The sequence below is a fragment of the Theobroma cacao genome, chromosome 2, assembly GCF_053813885.1.
Source record: "Theobroma cacao isolate CCN51 chromosome 2, ASM5381388v1, whole genome shotgun sequence".
NCBI lineage: Eukaryota > Viridiplantae > Streptophyta > Magnoliopsida > Malvales > Malvaceae > Theobroma > Theobroma cacao.
Genome location: NC_142640.1, coordinates 49,921,397 through 49,939,608, shown reverse-complemented (window position 1 = coordinate 49,939,608; position 18,212 = coordinate 49,921,397). Strand labels below are relative to the sequence as shown.

The 18,212-nt window shown below is 35.5% G+C and overlaps 2 protein-coding genes and 2 long non-coding RNA genes across 5 annotated transcripts; 1 reads left to right on the top strand and 3 right to left on the bottom strand.

The window, feature by feature from the left end:
* The first annotated feature begins 1,766 nt into the window (after positions 1 to 1,766).
* On the top strand, positions 1,767 to 2,785 carry LOC148764393 (uncharacterized). Its single transcript, XR_016024589.1, has 2 exons — positions 1,767 to 1,967; positions 2,265 to 2,785. It is a non-coding gene; the product is annotated as an uncharacterized LOC148764393 (long non-coding RNA).
* Positions 2,786 to 6,195: 3,410 nt separating this feature from the next.
* Positions 6,196 to 9,932, bottom strand: LOC18610399 (uncharacterized). Of its 2 annotated transcripts, XM_018116432.2 has the most exons (8): positions 9,774 to 9,932; positions 9,262 to 9,539; positions 8,958 to 9,029; positions 8,427 to 8,491; positions 8,061 to 8,217; positions 7,245 to 7,325; positions 7,028 to 7,117; positions 6,196 to 6,730 (listed from the first exon to the last, which is right to left on the bottom strand). In XM_018116432.2, the coding sequence occupies exons 2-8, from the start codon at positions 9,532 to 9,534 to the stop codon at positions 6,611 to 6,613; spliced, it is 858 nt and encodes a 285-aa protein (XP_017971921.1). In that variant the 5' UTR covers positions 9,535 to 9,539; positions 9,774 to 9,932; the 3' UTR covers positions 6,196 to 6,610. The 2 variants fall into 2 exon arrangements, with proteins under 2 accessions (XP_017971921.1, XP_088659972.1); XM_088803846.1 differs by lacking the exon at positions 9,774 to 9,932 and having other exon boundaries at positions 9,262 to 9,767.
* A 1,831-nt stretch (positions 9,933 to 11,763) lies between these two features.
* On the bottom strand, positions 11,764 to 17,061 carry LOC18610398 (putative apyrase 6). The gene is made up of 8 exons (XM_007046032.3): positions 16,185 to 17,061; positions 14,938 to 15,050; positions 14,317 to 14,424; positions 13,851 to 13,905; positions 13,230 to 13,415; positions 13,049 to 13,146; positions 12,663 to 12,859; positions 11,764 to 12,467 (listed from the first exon to the last, which is right to left on the bottom strand). Exons 1-8 carry the CDS (start codon positions 16,792 to 16,794, stop codon positions 12,194 to 12,196), a joined length of 1,641 nt encoding a protein of 546 aa, XP_007046094.3. The 5' UTR covers positions 16,795 to 17,061; the 3' UTR covers positions 11,764 to 12,193.
* On the bottom strand, positions 14,597 to 14,936 carry LOC148764392 (uncharacterized). The gene is made up of 2 exons (XR_016024734.1): positions 14,800 to 14,936; positions 14,597 to 14,690 (listed from the first exon to the last, which is right to left on the bottom strand). It is a non-coding gene; the product is annotated as an uncharacterized LOC148764392 (long non-coding RNA).
* Positions 17,062 to 18,212: the final 1,151 nt, after the last annotated feature.

The window sequence follows — 18,212 nt, the reverse complement described above, 5'->3', positions numbered from 1 at the left end:
TTTCTTCTCACGTATAAAGAATACGAATTTATATATAAATGTGATGATAAGAAAATTTCATCACATCTGCTGCAGGATCGAAAAACGACAGGATTAAGGTATTGAATGAATTGAGGACACTAAGCAAGCTAGGAAGGAAAAAAGGCTGAAAAGGGTAGAGAATTAGAGTCAATAAACCTCTTAATGGATTAGAACAATGTCCTGACAATCAAGTCATCATCAAGCAAGCACGCGCATTGGGTGCACAATTTGACACAAAGTAATGGCTCTACTACTGAAACAAGGATTGACCAATTCTTCCATTTTCCAGGGCCGAAAAGCCATATGTTATAAAGTTTTTTTTTCTCTTTTCAAATCCTTCTCAAGTTTGCAGAGAGCTGGACAGGGGGAGAGACCTCACAGTATCTTTCCCCCTGGGAAATTTAAAATTTCAACTTTAGTTATTATCACTTCCAATACTACAAGTCTCCCACTCACCACCACCACCGCCACCACCAAATACATTGCATATTTCCAAGTACAAAACTACTTTGCTTTTTAAGTATTTCAGAGCATGATACGTATATTTGTCGTCGAGTCAAATGCAATAGGACTTTATTAAGCAGGCATATATATTGATGAATGAGACTAGAATCTATGGTTGTGATTGCCAGAGTTGTATGTGTGGCCGCAATCACTTTCTTTGAAGGAAAATGATTTGGATAAGTAGGAATAAAGTAACTCTAATTTGATGTTCATCCGAACAAACCAGCAAGAGGGGTTATTGTGCCAATAATTGAGGATTTGTTAGGGGGAAGCACATGTCCTACTGGTCAGAGCCTAATGGCAAATGTGGGAGTGGTTTTCACTTAAGGACACAAAAGTGCCTAAATACAATGGTAAGAGAGAGAGAGAGAGAGAGAGAGAGCAACAGGTAGGACTAGGAAGAAATGGTCCTTCCTTTCTTTCTGCCTTTAATTTCCCTGCAGAAACCCCCCCAACAACTTGAGATGTGTCGACAGTCACCACCCTTTATTTTATTTTTTTTATCAATCTACAGAACCAGATTCCATGGTTCACTGCCCCTCTTTTAAGTGATTGGGACCCCCATAAACAACATATTGAAGAGATGACCCAAGAAAGAGTTTTTATTTTTGGAGATATGGGTGGATCATCAGCATCCACCTAAATGCATTTATGTGCTTCTATGGAAACATAAATCAAGAAGATAAGATTAGCAAAGTGAAAAAGAGGGGGAAAAAAAAAAGAAAAAATATCTTCTCAGCCTCCCAAAAGAGGGTATGGATGAGGGAAAAGAAAACAAAATCCTTCATTATAGGGTATAAGAATTTTGCACTATCCTCTGATCATCTATTGGATTTTGCTTTCAACATTCCTTTATCAACTTCCCTCTAATCTACTCTCTTGATAAAGTGTCTCAAATCTTTGTAACATTAGTCAATTTGTTCCTTTTGATCAACCAGCAACTTAAATTGCAACTTCTCATAGATATTTTCAAGTGAATTATGACAGGGATTTGATGAGAAAGTGACAATGTAAGTTTTAAGGAGGAATATCATATATGCTCACATCTTTCCATTGGACTGAGGCACACAAATTCTCCAAAAAGCTTAGAAACCCAAGTGGGCCTGACCTTGCAACTTGATCAATTTAGACTTGGGTTTAATGGTCTAGGGCTCAGCCATATTGGGCTAGCTTCTCATATTGGATCCTGTAAATCAATTTTTGTATGAGATGGGATTTCAAGTTGTATTTGTAGTTTATGTCTTATGTAATGTACCTGTTCTATAACTTTATTATGTCAGAAAAGTTGAAATCACAGGAGATATACCTAGAGAGTTTACAGCGAAAACTGTGTGACTGGGTTTTGTTATGAGAAGCTGAGGACCAAAACTCCATTACTTCTCAAACAATTACCATGAAGGAGCAAGCCTGATTGGCATTTACTTCTTCTCCCATTAAAATTGGTAGGGTTTTGAGGTTTACTTGCTACAAACATTTCTCCTATTAAACTCATAGCTTGCATACACTTCTGAAGCACAAACAGTTTGAAGATGTAAACTGGAGTTCTGATAATTATGGTGAAACTTTTTCATGGAATCCTGTCTCCTAACCTTTTTTCTAGTAATCTCTCTGCTTTCCAAATCCCAATAGTTCACTTTCTGAAAAGTTTGTTTGCAAACAACCTCGATGTTCAACTTGGTAAAACTGTAATCTTTTTATTTCATTTTATCACTGTTAACACCATTCATAGTCATTTGCAGTGAGGCAGTGATGTGATTGTTCATCCAGAACTTGTTTCTGTGTCGAAGATGGAAAAGGGTGCCTGCTTTTTCCTCCAATACTTCATCCAGCTACGTTCAAGTTACTCAATTGAGATCGAACTTCTTCAGAAACATTGCAAAGATGTGATTTCTGATTGTTGTATAGTTATATCTTCCTTGCTAGGTGCTGTTTTTCCAATTTTAATTATAATTTACCCTTGCCTTCCTCTTGTCAGCTAGTGTAGAATTTGCTTAACCCCAGACTGTCAGAAACGGTGACTTAGTGAAAAAAAGATTGATATTCCATCGAAATTATGTAGGTGTTTGATTCTGAACCGTGACAGGAATTGGATTTTGGTGGTAGTAGTACTCTGTTTCACCCATATTGTTAAAGTTTCAAAGTAGTACCCTGTTTTGATGCTAGGCAATGAAACTCTAGGTAAACATAATGCAAATTATATGTATTTCTGTATGTATGAAGTGATACTTTTGTTCAGCTTCTTTCTGAAACTGGACTGCAATTAATTTGTATGTGTACTAGTTGGGGAAACAGTAGTACAACTTTAAGTATAATAATTTGCTAGAAGCTGTAAGGATACAAAAGAATTTGAGTGTATTCTGCAAGAAACGTACTACTGATGCAAATCCTGAAAGGAAAGATGGAAAAAGAAAAAGAAGCTATAAATGTTACTATGATTTTGGAAACCCACACCATAATCTATACTTTTTGCTTTCGTCTTGGTCACCTATCAGGATGTCAGCTTACAATCCAGGATGATCCTGGCTCACTAAAATTGTCTTCAAGGACAAAGGCTTCCTCTAGTAACTTCACTATACACATCTCTTTATAACAAAAAAAAAAAAAAGAAAGAAAAAAGAAGAAAAAAGCTCTCAAAAACAAACATAAAGAAGAAAAACCAATCGACCAAGTTCTCTTGAGAAAGCATGATACAGTTTTTACCACCTTCTAGTTTTCTCTGCAACACTGTGTGAAGTTGTTTACTCTTCCCTTGTTGAAGAAACCATTCTGAAAAATTTGTCAAGACCTGTTATGGATAGGATCTGATCCTCTTCGAACTCTTCTTTTGCTTGATTGGTTCGGATCAAATGTATTGTTTACAGGTACTGCTGCTGGTTTTTTCTCTGTGCTCATTCCCTTCATGTCAACAGCCTTAAGAATACGTTGATTCCTGGTAGCTATTCTATTTTCTTCTCGACTATGTCTGAAGACAAGGTCTATAGTTGTCAAGCCAGAGACTTTATCTGGTTGAACTGCTAATAACCCAAAAAGGATAAGAAACATAAGCACCCTTTGAGCACTGCAAACCATCTTTTTTTTTTTTTTTTCGCTTGCACTCAGTAACTCAAAACAAACAAGAAGAATAGAGGTATCTTGCTTTTGTTTTAGAGTAATGAGAGAATAAGCAGGTATGAGATTGTAATCCCTCTATTCCTATGTTCCATTCCTGTAGATATAAGCCTGTTATTTATCTCTCATTGGATTTGGAAAGGACTGTAAAGCATTAAAGCAGGGAGGGACCCAACACTAGTAGAGGAATTTTAGATTCACCCACAAAAATCATAAGTCTGCAATCTAAGCAAAACTAAGGCTGTTATGGAAGAATCTGACATGGATGAATAAAGGGGTTGGAATAATACCCTTGAGAAGCCAAGTATCTTTTTTTTTTTTCTTCCATTTGTTTCCCCCTTCCATCTCTACCATTTGCACTGCTTTTGTCTACCAAAACTAGGCCAACCCCGGCCTCTGGGACTCTCTCTCAGCCATCTCTGCTGCCACATCATCCGACCATTCTTATGTGTACAATTCAGCCAGGGACCCCACTTATCCCAGCCTGGTCAGCCTCTTGCAACTTTTGCAGAACTCACAAGTTTTGATCAAAATTCCCCTTTGGTTTGCCTGATGTTTTTTATCACTGTTTCATAAAGAATTTGTTAGTAACTAAGCAACGGGGTACCAAAGTGTAATGCCCATTCCTTTGTTATTAAGCAAAAGGGGGTTTTTGTTTTTCTTTAATGGCAGTGACTGGGCAGACAGACAGAAGCCATGGACCACCTACAACTGCTAGATTGCAACAGCAGCAAGCTAAGTGGTTTTAAAAAAAGAATCAAAAATTTGGAACAGAACAGCCCCCAAAAGGAAACAAACACTTGCTTTATGTCCATTCTAAGGATCTCCCCCCCTCTTCACTTTAGACTTCCAGGCTCTCTTCCCCATGCAACAAAAATAAAACAGTTCTGGGGGGTTTCTTTAGCTGAATGTGTTTTCTTTATGCCCTTTTCTTTTCCCTTCTCTTCTTTGGGCAGCCAACAAAATTCTTAATCCCCATCCAATGATTCAGATAAGACCCACTTCCCTTAATCTGTTTAAACTTAAATTTTTATTTTATTTTTTTCTCGTTTATTCATGGTAGACTATCTTTTCCTTTATTTCTTTTTCTTTTTGGTTGCCATTGTTTTTAAGATATATGCAAAAACATCACATGCAACTTGGAACATTCTCAAAGCATAACATTCTTGAGCACTTTACCCTAAGTTCTGTGATGGGGTTTCGATGGTGAAGGTGAAAGGGGTGGCTGGTCATAGTCCAAGCATTCCACCTCAGCTTCAACCCTGTTGTTAGACAAGTTTGATGGATGTCATCTTAGGAATAGAATCAGTGCCTTGTGTGACATGTGATTCAAACTCTATGGTTAAGTTAGGTATGTTTTTGACTATCCATGATTTTATTATAAATTTCTATCTCATTATTTGAAAAAACTTAATTTTTAAATTTATGTCTACATAAATAATCACGAATTGAGTACTTCCAGTTCTCGAGATTAGTGATTAAGTCTTTGTCGATAACTTGCCAACAAATTTGACTCTCAAGCTAAGGTTTTTTTTATAAGTAACTTCTGGTTAAATGTATAAAATTAGATGTGTTTATAAAAGTGACATACAAATAGCATGCTTAATTGATTTTGAAATATTCATAAAGAATTATGATCAAATTCCTTTTTTTTTTTATATTTCGATAATAGAATGCATAATTTAATCCACATTCATTTTATCTATTATTTTATATGTATAAAGAGTGGGACCTGATTTTGCCTTAAATTTTGGTACGGGTGAGTACTTGGTTAAGGTTAGATGTACTTGATTGGATACGCCGGTTGTTCTAGCTGTTAAAGGTGGTTTTCCATGACCAAAATCAATTGAATCCTGGCCAGGACCCTGTCCACTTTGGAATATTGTTATTACTTATTAGTAAAAGGAAAACCCCAAAATTAAAAAAGGGTGAAAAAAAATGGCCAAATTACGGCTTTTGTAGATTCTCTGAAGGGTTTGGTCTTAAAGTTGTAACTTTTCAGTACTTTGATTCAAAACCAAAGGGCCCAATTCGTCGAGCAGCCTCCCCTCGACAGTCTCCTCTGTGGTGCAATGAGTCCATCCGCAGTCAGCCTGGACCAAGCCACCATGCAAAGAATATATATAAAGACAAAGAAGTGTAACAAAGCAAAGTTAAAGAAGATAAAGTGCCCGAGTTCCTAATTTGATACAGACCATTTCCAACTCTTTGAACTACTCCCTGTTTTGATTCTTTTCTTTTCTTTTTATACCTAAAATCGACATCGATGTCTCGACATAATCAACTTAAATAATGTTTCCTTTTCTGTTCATGAAATTATGTGAATATCTTGTCGAGCAACTCGAGTCAATAACGTATCTGTGTGCATGAATAAGTTTTTTACTCGCGGACACAAACCAGAAAGGGGGAAGGACTACAGAACGGAATGTCACCCAAAAACATATGTTAAAGGCAGATGCTCTCGACTGCCTTTACTTTAAGGATTGTTCCTATAGATCATGATGAGAATATATGCTTGCCACTTTTTTCTCCCCGCCCAAAAGCATCTCAAACTTACCATGGTACATGAATTATGAATTTCTCATTCTTTTGTTGCATCCCAGTCCCCTTTGGACGGTATCCTACAACAGACACAAACGGCACTACTACATAACAGTTTTAACTGAAACAGTAATGACCGGAAAAGAAAGCACACTAGGACATTGGAACTGAAGATGGAGAGAATTCTGCATTTCACAAGACCTGGGTAGCTCGAGCTTAAATGCTTTGAAGCTCATATATACATATACACAATGATGTGTACATGACATGGAAATGACTGAAGGCTACCTTAACTTTCTCCACATCTTTCTCAACCATCTATTTTGGAGATAAAAAATAAAAACCTTCCCAGGTTTATTGATAGGGGAACCGTTCTCATTGACCCTTCAACTACCAACATAATGTTAGTGCCAGACCTTCATGTATTCCTCTTAAGTCAAACACTTTCCTGGTGTGGAGTCGCCGCTGGTCCTGATGCAATGGTAAACTGCATACCCCTACGTTGCCCAGATTGTAACACAAAAGCAACCTGTGTTGCGGCCAACGCTGCTGCTTCCTGCTACATATAATGGTACAAGCTTCAATATCAACTCAAATACAAACTATGTCTATGATGTATGGTTTCAAGATCTGAAGAAAAGCCACAAGATATATATATATATATATATATGTATGTATGTATATATATGTATGTATGTATGTGTATATATGTATGTATGTATGTATGTATGTATATATATGTATGTATGTATAAAGAATCTTTGTTTAGCTTGCTGCTTTTCCCTTCTAGCTTCCTCTGGAAGAGAAACAAACATGGTATTTCAAATTAAAGTAGAAGTAATGAGACAATAACCTGTCTTTGCCTTCGGCGCTGTAATATACTGATGGCCCAAGCCATGATGTAGCATGGCAAGAGAAATCCAGCAGCTCGAAGCAAGAAAAGCTGCAAGAAACCAAGCACTTTAAGAAAAATGGCTCAATGGTGTAATGCCTGTAATGCTAATTGCTAAATACTTAAGAAGTGCACAGGTGAAATAACAGCAGCGAATGCAGCTTTAGTTAAAACTTACAGAGAAAAAAGTAGACACATCATCATCTCCATCAGCATCTGGAACAGTCAATGCATGCCGCAATAACAGAAGCGCCATTAACTGACAAAAATGCAAAAAAAAAAAAAATCAATCATTTTAAAATCAAATCTTAATTACATGGTTCATGTAAGAAAATAAACTTTTTAAAATTAAGAAAAAAAGACGAAATAAAAGAATCAAAAGAAAGTTGTTGGCATGAAAATTTTCAACTGAGATGCTTGTGGCCCAGGCAGAATCTGGGTGGTTTTCCACCAGACAGCAAAGTTGGGAGCTGAAGCTCCTAAAAGGATGGTATAACGTCTGTCCACTGTTTATGCAAAACATGCCCAACTATAGGGAGAAAAAGGAAGGAACCAAAAGCAAAGTTGTTGGCATGAAATAATAACTGAGATGACCACTGCCATTGTGGCCCAAGTGGAATCGCATCACTGCTCTTGTGGCCCAAGCATCCCTTGACATGGAGGGAAGTTGGGAGCTAAAACCCAAAAATTATGTAAAAAGTAGGTTCCTCCACTGTATGCAATAACCATGCCCAAATAAGGAAAAAAAGAGCAAAACTATGTACTATGAACATAAAGATCTTCAAGTTAAAAGCTCAGACATCTAAGCAAACTCTTTTCTCCAAATCAATTTGTCAAAATGTTCCCTTGACACATGGCTAATATATTACCATGTAGAATTGACAATGGTTCAATTTCAGGGAATTAAACTTACTACAACAAGGATGTTCAGCAGTACATGTAAAACATGATTAGAAATTCAAAATGTCCAGCAGATTCATAACTAAAAGCTTACAATTAGAGCAGCTGAACGGCAAAATGCAGCTCCACTGGCATTTGATGCTGCATATTCATCATACTCTGCTTCCAAAAATTGGCGTTCTGCCTCTGCAATGGCCAAGAGGCGAGGATCACGCAAATCCAGAGGGGTGCCAGAGATTGTCCAGCCTCCACTATAAGACAGTTACACAAACGATTAAAATGGAATCCTCCGAACAGATCATACAGATTAATATTTCTACTGCAAATTTAGAGCAAAGTTTTTCATGGACATCATGCTTTACAAATCAAACAGCATACACTCAATTTTGTCAATAGAAAAAGTCACCAACCACCAACCATTGCATAGAACATTTGTTACATGTCAGAAAATCAAACTTACCCAATATCTATAGCGGTTTCTTCAGTATGGGGACGAGGTGGAGCAGTATAACCAGGCTGATAAGGCTGCACAGCAGATACAAATAAAGAATATATCAGCAAGGAGCCATGAGAACCAAATGTCAATAGCCACTAAACATAAATTAATAATATAACAACATATGTGAACAGAGATAATAATGCCTGAAAGATGGCACATTGAACCACTCTTGTGATAAATGCCGAGGAGTAAAACAACATTGAAAAGCGCTACATGATAAGCCAAGGCTTGTAACACGAGCTCTTCTCATCAATCAAAAGTTAATATTCTTCCTAAAAGCAGTTAATTGAACTTCTTCCACAATCATGTGCAACTCCTTACTTCAAAATCCACAAACTTTCCATTCTTTACTGACACAAAAGGCCTAAAAGTGCTAGTTCAAAATCTTCTAACAACTTAAAAGGGGGACATAAGAATTGCATGGAGGCGATGCATGTTTCTCAAAACAAAAAAAATGACAACTTTTTATAAAGGATAAAGGCAAGAGGATACCTGATGACATATCTCGCAGATTATATCTCCTTTCTCATTGCACCAATGCTGCACGCACTTCCTATGTGCATACTGCAGTTCAAAACATATAGAATTTCAGCAAAATGCATATTAAAAAAAAAATCATTTCATATAGCATTAAGAATTCCAAAGCAAGTATTAGGTTCATTCGAAAGCTTTAGAAAAAAAAATGCACTTTACATTTCCGAAAGGAAATATATTCTTGATCAAGTTATCATGAAAAACTAAAAATAAACGAAAATTACAAAATATATATATGTATATATATTTTAAATGAAATTACCTTGAGGCTGCCACTGCAGGCACAAGGAGTCTCCAGATTCTTAATAGAATCTTCCTCCTGACAAATGCGGCACTCCGCGGCATGAATCAGCGGCTCCTCCTCCTCCTCCTCGTCCTCCTCCTCCTCGCCTCCTCGGACGACCTCCTTCTCCTTATCCTCCACGGAGCACGACGGTCCCGAAATCTCCGTGGAAGGACCAGCCTCCGACTCCAACGACTGTACAGGAACCGGCCTTACCAGACGGTCCACATACAACACCAGGTGATCACTCATAATTTCTACAAATTTTAAAAAAAATCAAAACCTTTTTTTTTCAAAAAATTCTTTTAAGTTAAATAAAAAAAATTCACCAAAATGATATCCGAAAAAAGAAACCCGGGATCGCGCTGAGTAACAGCAGCGGATCGGAGGTTTCCGAACAAATGAGAGAATGGGGAAAGAAAAAGAAAATCAAAAGGAATCTAATAACAGAGAAGAAAAAAAAATTAACGAAATTCTTGAAAATATTTTACCTTCTAGCGGAGAAAACGGGGGGGATTTGATTAAGGAAAACGAAGAAATAGGAGAGTAATTTTCTAATTAAGCTTTTTCCCTTCCAACGCGTTTTTCCTTTCTAAATTTTCCATGCTCCCACATTTTATACTTTTTTTATAAAATTCAAAATATTTCCGTATTAATAAATATATGTATTTAAAATTTTGATACTTTTAATTAATTATATCGGATTCGATTTATAAAATAAGATTAAGACACACGAATAATACGAATAATAAATTCCCGATAAAATTAGATTAATAATTTATATTTATAATATAAAATTAATATACGAAAATACGAATAATTAATATGATTAGGGATCAAGGTCGAGAAACATTGGTGACGTCAATTCAAACGGCTCCGAGGGTATTTTCGGGATTTTGTATTTGCCATCGACGCGTTAGCTGGCTGACCCCTCCTTCTCTTTCGGTGCTTTGTCGGGTTTGGCGGCTGGCGCCCGGCATCAAGCATTAACTCAATTATTATATTTTTTTGTTTTTTTTTTCCATTTTTAATTGCTTTTTAGCTATTTATTTTTAATTACCTAATAATTATGTTTGTTGGGACCTAAAAGGGTTTTTTTGTTGTCCTCTTTCTACTATGAATTTTTAAAGATAAATTATAATTATATGAAAATTTATAATAGTTAAATTTATAAAAGAATAATTGAATGGTAACCAATTTAATTATTTAGTTTTTTAAAATCTTTATATATATGTGCTAAAATCAAATTCCTAATTTTGAATTTTGGGTATCTTTTTCTTGACTCAATTTTCATTTCCTACCCTTAATTCTATTTTTCTCTATTTATTAAACATCAAAGCATTTACCTTTATTCTCTCTTTGTCTCTTTCTACAACAATAGATGTATATATATGTTTACAATAGTTGTATTAACTAATATATTATGGGTTTGGTAACCATAGGAAAAGGGCATTTGACCCAATTGATCTAGGGCAGACATGCATGTCACTTTCCTTATTATGAAGGTAGGCTAGGACAATGGCCTAACCAAAATGGGATTTGGGTGAATTCTCTTTTGGATGATCATTTATCATATATAAAAAACAAGGGTTTGGTCAAAGTGAAGCAATCAAAGTGATGGATATTCTAAAAATATTTTTCTAAAATTATTATATTAAATAATATATTTTTTTAATATTAATTATTTTTAAAAAATACGATTAAAGCACCGGTCAAGAAAATCGTAACGAAAATAGTATTTTTCTGCTTTAACAAATGCATCTTCATTTTCATTTGTACCAAAAAATAAATGCAATTTGAATTCTTCATGCAAATTGATGAAACAAGGGACAAAATGTTTTAGATTTAGTTCCTATCAAGCAAAAAGAAATTTAATAGCCCATTTCTCATCCAAGTGAATGGTCAAAGCCTTATCTAGACTCAATAAATAATGATATTACGTTGGTTTAGATCAACTTGTTTGCACTTTTAATAAACACTTCTATAGGATGGTGCATTTGGGATTCTATGATATAGAGAAGATGGTTGACTTTTACAGTGTATTTACTTCATCTTAAATAAAAATTTATACATGACAAATCTCGAATTTTTATACGTTAATTAGTAAGTATAATCGATTTTGGATAATATATATGAATTTTGTTTCGGGTTATTATACAATATACTGTCGGTTGAATTTTAAAATTTTATAAAGTTTATTAATTTTTAAATTTTACAACCTTTTAACCTGATTTAGCACTACCCTTGATGGAACTTTTGATTGAATATGGCAAATGATTTAACCACAATAATCAAATGAGTCCAACTATAATCAAGCTGTCAAGATTTAGACATCAATCCAATCCATATACAGCAATTTTTCCATGTCACTTTCTTTTGCTTTTCCTCTATGCTTTACATTAAATTTTCAGCTTTTTTTGTTGGTTACCAAAGGAATGAATGAACAAAGAAGAATATTGAGAGATACGTAGAGAACAAACATTTGAGAAATGAACAATATTTTTTCCATACCAATACAACAACAAAGCCTTAAGATCACACCTTTGACCCATTTCATGAAGCAGTGAAACCACAGCTCCGAGAATACCCCCCACAACTAATCCATGATACACTCCTTATCTATATCCTGTAGTATATAGGTAAAATAAAAAGGGATGTGGTATAATAAACTAAGGGTTTCGGTTCCTGGTAAATACAAAAATGGGAATCTTAATATTCTATCCTAGTTCCCAATGAAATTGTTACACTAAATCCTATGTCAAAACTCAATGATATACAATCTTACATTTCCCACTGACATGGTGGTCTTAAGAGGGTGCAGTAAAGCAAGGAAGCATAAAGATAATACCATAAGACATCTCCTTGACTGCAAAACCATAAGGATGCGTTCAATCTCCTTTCGACAATGCTATCAACTTCTACCTATACGAGTAACTATATATCGCCCTTTCTCTAGATCATACACTGTCTTCAACTGGGGCTTCCTCCATTTTGATATAGACCAAGCTATGAATATCAATATTGCAGAAATTGCAATGATGGAAAGCAGTGTGGGTGAATCTTTGCTGATAATGGTAGTTATCCAGTCAGGTTGCTGCACATCCGAGTTGGTTGTGCTCTGCAATATGAAAGCTCCCAAGGCCCAATCTAGTGGTATATTTTCCACCTGGTTAGCAAAGGTGATCCTGCTTAAGATTAAATTCCCATTAGTGAAATTTCAGTTCAGAGAATGAATAATCTATCAACGAACTGCCCAAGATACAAGACACCTATTCAATACTTTCATATGGAGGAAAGCCACAATGCCCTACTAAGTCATTGAATTGAACTAATCTAGCCTGTTTGCTTTTGAGTCTTAACCAGTAAAGAATGAAACATACCTTTCATCATCCAAAGCAATTTCAAGGCTATCATGAAGCAAGGCCACAATATACGCTGAAGAAAAACAATAGCGCAACAGATCTTCCTCATCAAGTGATTGGTGTTTCTTCTTCAATTTTGACCAATCCTCTCCACAGAAATGTTGCCCCGCTATCATTAGATCAGAAAGAAAGGCCCTTTGGCGCAACCTAAAGAACTATCACAGCAGGAGGCACACAAAGAAATGGAAGACTTACATAAACAGAAACTCAGTGCATTTCAAGCATTAAATGCGTGGGTTTAGGATGTGTGCTTATTTTTCCTAAAAAAATCCATGTAAGGCATATAAAAAGAGGCAAAAGTTAAGTATGCATAAGCCAGTAAGAAAGACAGATTATAATTATACCTTTGACGTATAGAAAAAATTTTCTGTAGCCAAAAATTTCCCTTGAAGCTTAGGCATGAAAACTGACCCCAAATAACAGCGATCATAGGAACATTTCTCTGCATCTCAGAATATATAACGATTATCATCCTGTGGCACAAAGCAATGCAATACATGTGGTGGTTCTAAGAGAGTTTCTAACCTTTTTCTTTCTGTAACAGCATTAGTGCAGCAGATCTGCACTCCGAGAAGTTACCCCTAGCTTGAAGTTCAGAAATATATTTACTTTTTTCAGCCATAGAAACTAGCGAAAGCTTCGATGACTCAGGCAAGTACCCTTTAGGTGTACAAGGATCTATATACATTTCCTTAGGAAGAGAGTCAGCAGCTGCATTGAGATAAGGAACAAAAAATGAGCAAAACAAACATAATAACTTAACCAACTCCATGCCATCTCTATCAAAAGTAACAAAGATCCTATGAAAATATGCAGTACAAAAACTTTAATTCTAACAACCTTTTTCATAATGTCGATTAGGAATAGCCATAAATGACCAAAGGTAAAAGAAAACAACTTTCAAAATTAAACAGTCAAACCCAGCCTAAATAGTCAAAACTGTAATATATAAATAGTGCTCATATCAAATTTAGATCTCTTCCTCAACCTTTAACATTGGAAGACTCACAAAGATGATTAGAGTAAACCTCAGCATGACTGAATTTCCTACTTTGAATTCAAGGCACTATAAGTACCTTTTAAGACTTCTTCAAGCACTTCTAAGCCTGCAAAACTTTGGCAGAAAGCAAAGGCATTGAAACATACCTGGACTGAAATCTCGTTTAATGAGTGATTCCCTCAATGATTCATGTGCAACATTCTGCAAAAATGACAAAAGTTAAAAGCTCCTAGATCAAGTTTGAATTCCTGACAGAATCGGTAATGAAATACTACAAAAATCACAATGCAAAACCATATTGAAACAACACTAACATTAGTTAGAAGTTAGATATGCAATTATCATTATTGTTTTAAAAAGATGAAGAAAAACACTTGGCAGAAGGACAGTCAATCAGTCATGTCTACTTCCACAATTTATATAAAAAAAATCTTCTCAGTCCATTTAAGTTTAACTGTGCAAAGCATACCAAAGCATCTCATTAGCAACAAAGTTCGTTAAAAAACTAAACCATAATATTTGTGGAATAAGATGCCTACACTTGGAACACACGAGCATAGCAACTATAACCAGCAAAAAAGTAGAAGAATAGCTAATGCATGCAAAGATTACCTGGCCAAAATGAAGAAAGCTGTGGCTGTAGAGATTGTAAGTGAAATTCCCAAACTTGATGGAGCGTGAGAACTCAGAAGGCATAGGCTCACTAGGGATAAAGGTTACCTGAAATATAAGTATAGCTGCGAAGTTAATCATGAACTTAGATGAGCTTCTCAACTTATACATCTTAAGAGCATCAAGCCAAGGACACATATGCTAAATTGTTTACAAGCCAGCGCATCAGATGCACTTGCAAATTATTTGAAATGTAAGTGATGTCTTTCCCAACCATAAATTTTTGCATGTTAATTCTTGTTCCTTGAAATGACATCAACTTGTAGTCTTTCAGGAATATCAACAAAATGTAGTTCATGGCTCACACTCACCACCTGCTTCATAGTTAATAAGCTCAATAAATAAATTTTTCCAGTGGATTACAAACTAATTTGAGATGTAATTTCTCAATACACAAGAAATAGCTTCAAGGAACTCTCGTACTTTGGTGTCAATAATTAGAAGCTTGAATGACTTGCAAATTCTGGTGTGGAAGAATCCAATTTAACTCTATCAAAACACTATAGAAATATTCCAAATTAAAGAATCAAGAAGCAGCAAAGAATTATGGATGAAAAAAACCTGAGCAGATGCCCCGCCAAGTTCAATAATCCCAGTTGTATGCAGAGGATTACCTCCAAGAGTACCAAGCGCATAGTTTGCAACAACCCAAGCATACACCCCTTCATCAGAGCCTAAGACAATAGCATCCAAACTTAGCTTCAAAAATGTGGATCAGTGATTAGAAACTATAATACAAACACAAGGATTGTAAGATTTCCAGCATTGACTACAAGAGCTGATCCTTATTTAAGCTTCGGATACATAGCAAATTATATACTAATATAGCCACCAGACAAAAAGATGGAATGCCGACATCTATAATATCCCAAGAAGTTATCGCTATCATTTTTGTTGGTTCTCCCTCTGATACGTGTCGTTAGTTCAAAATGGACCAAGACAGACACCCACTCTTACATAAGAATCTACAATGTGACATCATTTAAGGTCTCACCTAAAGAAAATGACAATAGTGGTCTATTTCTCAATTACTGCCTAAACTATAGCATGGGGAGGCCAAAAGCACTCCAACTGAAGGCAAATTAAAAATATCGCGCTACCAGATCTCATCCATCTTTGCTAAATTGCTTGCAAACAATCAAAGATCTTTTTGCAGTAGGTTAGAAGTTGACTACTAAATCATAAACTCCAGCCACATTTTGGCATATGTTTAGTTACTTCTCCTACAAGCCTGAAGAAGTTAACTACCCAAATGAGAACATCACAAAATATTGCAGGGACAATAGCTTTAATTGGCATTTAGTAATAGGCCTATTGACAAGACATTATCAAGTTCAAATTCTATTAAATCAATAAGCTCTATCAATACCCATAAACTATTATCCTAAACCGTAGATTAACCACTCTTACTACTCTTCCACTTATCACATTTCCCTTTTAAAACAAAATCAAAGTTTTCCCACACTGGTTTACAAAATTCACTCAAAACATGCCCAAGTACTCAAATGGCCTTGTCATTTCCATCATATAAGCGCCTCAGAAGAAGTCAAGTGCTCAAAATTAAAACATCATAAAACATTGACAATCTCATAGCTTTAGCCATTGCTCATTTATAAGAGCAGTTCAATCTGCATTCATAGGTCTATCGACATAGTATCATGTTTTATCATCCAAATAATTTCTATCACTAAAGATGAACTTAGACCTCTCACTACTCTTCTATTCCTCACATGTCCCAAACAGAAACACATAAAAATTTTCCAACATTGTCTCACAAAACTCACTCGAAACAATCCACATTATATTACCTGTGATAACTGAAGCCCAGTCGTCGTGAAACTTAAACCCAGACACCCTAAGCACCTTCCTGCACTCCTCCAAAATCCTCTCTTGCACCTCAACATCCAACAATCTCAAACCGGCAGTCGCCATTAGCCTAATCTCAGTCTCTCCCCACAGTTTTCTCGGAACCTTCCTCCTCCCAAACTCCAAAAGCTCTCTCAACGAATCTGCAGCTCCTTCCGGGTCCTCCGCATACGCCGACAATCCGGGGTTCACCCTCAAGCTCTCCAACCCTTGTTTAAAATCGAAAACTGGGTTTTTAGCTTTACCTTCGACTCTGTACCCAAACACGTGAATCCTCGTCCCCGTGCTGCCGCCGTCGATTATGATTCCGTACTTCTTGGAATATTTGGTGGAGAAGAGGAAAATGTAAATAAAAATCACCAAAGCAAGAGACGTGGCGATTGATACTGCGATGAAAGATGGGGTTGGCTTGGTTTGACGAGGGTTTCTGGAAAACAGAGCGGTGGATCGGGTGTTGGGTCGGATTTGGAGCCTAACTGGGTCCATTTTAGGTGTACTGGTATTTGATTTGGATTTCGATTCAACCCGATTTCGGGCATGCGATCGTCGCATCAACCTATCAACAAATATTGTTGGGAAGGAAGGAGCATGTGATTATCAAACAATACCCAAATCCTTTTTTTATGAAAACAATTGAAATTTTAATCGAAATTGAAAAAAAAAGGATATAATAGAAAGAATCAGGATTTTTTTTAGGGTTTTTCTTCAAATTGGGATTGATTTGGAGAAGGAGAGAGCTTTGATTCAAAGGATTCAGCCCTCTCTCTCTCTCCTATCTGAATATTTTTTGTTTTTTTTATTTGTTTTTGAGTTTGTGTTTCAACTTTCCACAGCTTATTTACTCACAGGGAAACACTTCCGGTTCGGTCCGATCTTAGACCAAATTACCGGTTTGGATAGATCGCGCCTTTTTTTTTAATTGCAAATTGTCCTTTTATCTTTTGGTTTAATTGCAGAAACACCCTTGTTTTTTTTCTAATTATTAAAATAATCATAAAAAATTAGTATTTTGGATTTGAGTCATTTTAATTTACTCATTTTGAATACGCACTTTTAGAGTAAGAAGGATTGGGTTTTTGAATTTTCATTTTTTTTGGATTTTATTTTGATTTTGAATTATTAATATTTAAATTAATTTGAATTAAGTTGAATTAGATCAAGTTTTCTCATTAATGAATTGGAAATATTCAACTGCTTGATTATCATGAAGATATATAATATAAGAAAGAAAAAAAACGTATAAAATATTTAGTTCATATGTTGTTTATTCATTAAAATTTATTAAAAATTAAGAAAAAAATTAATACGTGCTTGATATAATTTTTTTTTAAAGTATCAATGTGTTTCAATATAATATCAAACAAATAAAAGAATTACTCATTGGAAATGATTTCAATTTTTTATTTAGTTGAACACCCCATTAATCCATTTCAAATGTTCTGAATAATCTACTGGATACCTGAGTGTTAGGGTTGCTCCAACTCCTGAAACTTTGGCATGCAACTGAAGTTCCTCAGATAATAAAATGAAAAGAGAGTGCATGTGGGTGACTTTAGGGCCACAATCCACTATCCTGGTAATGACTTGTGGCCTCTATATATGGAGTGAAATTCATGGGACGACCAGGGTTGACATTACCACTGACCCTAGTGGACAACAAAGGTGAAAACCATGCATGTGCAGCTTTCTTTGCTGCCCTCAATCCAATTGATCTTCACAGTGCAACACGGTTCAGCTCGAAGATAATTTTTATAGGACTTTTAGATTAAGTTCAAAAAAGATTAAGGGCAAATCGAAATTCAGAAACCAATTCAAATAGAAATACAATACATTGGCTATAAATATAGCCAAGTCTCAGATTAAAAGAAAGTCGGAGAGGAAGAAAAAAAAAAGAGTGGTGGAGTTTCTTGAGTGTTGAAATTTTCGGTTTTTTTAGATTTAGGAAAATGGGCTTAGTTTTTAAATATCTT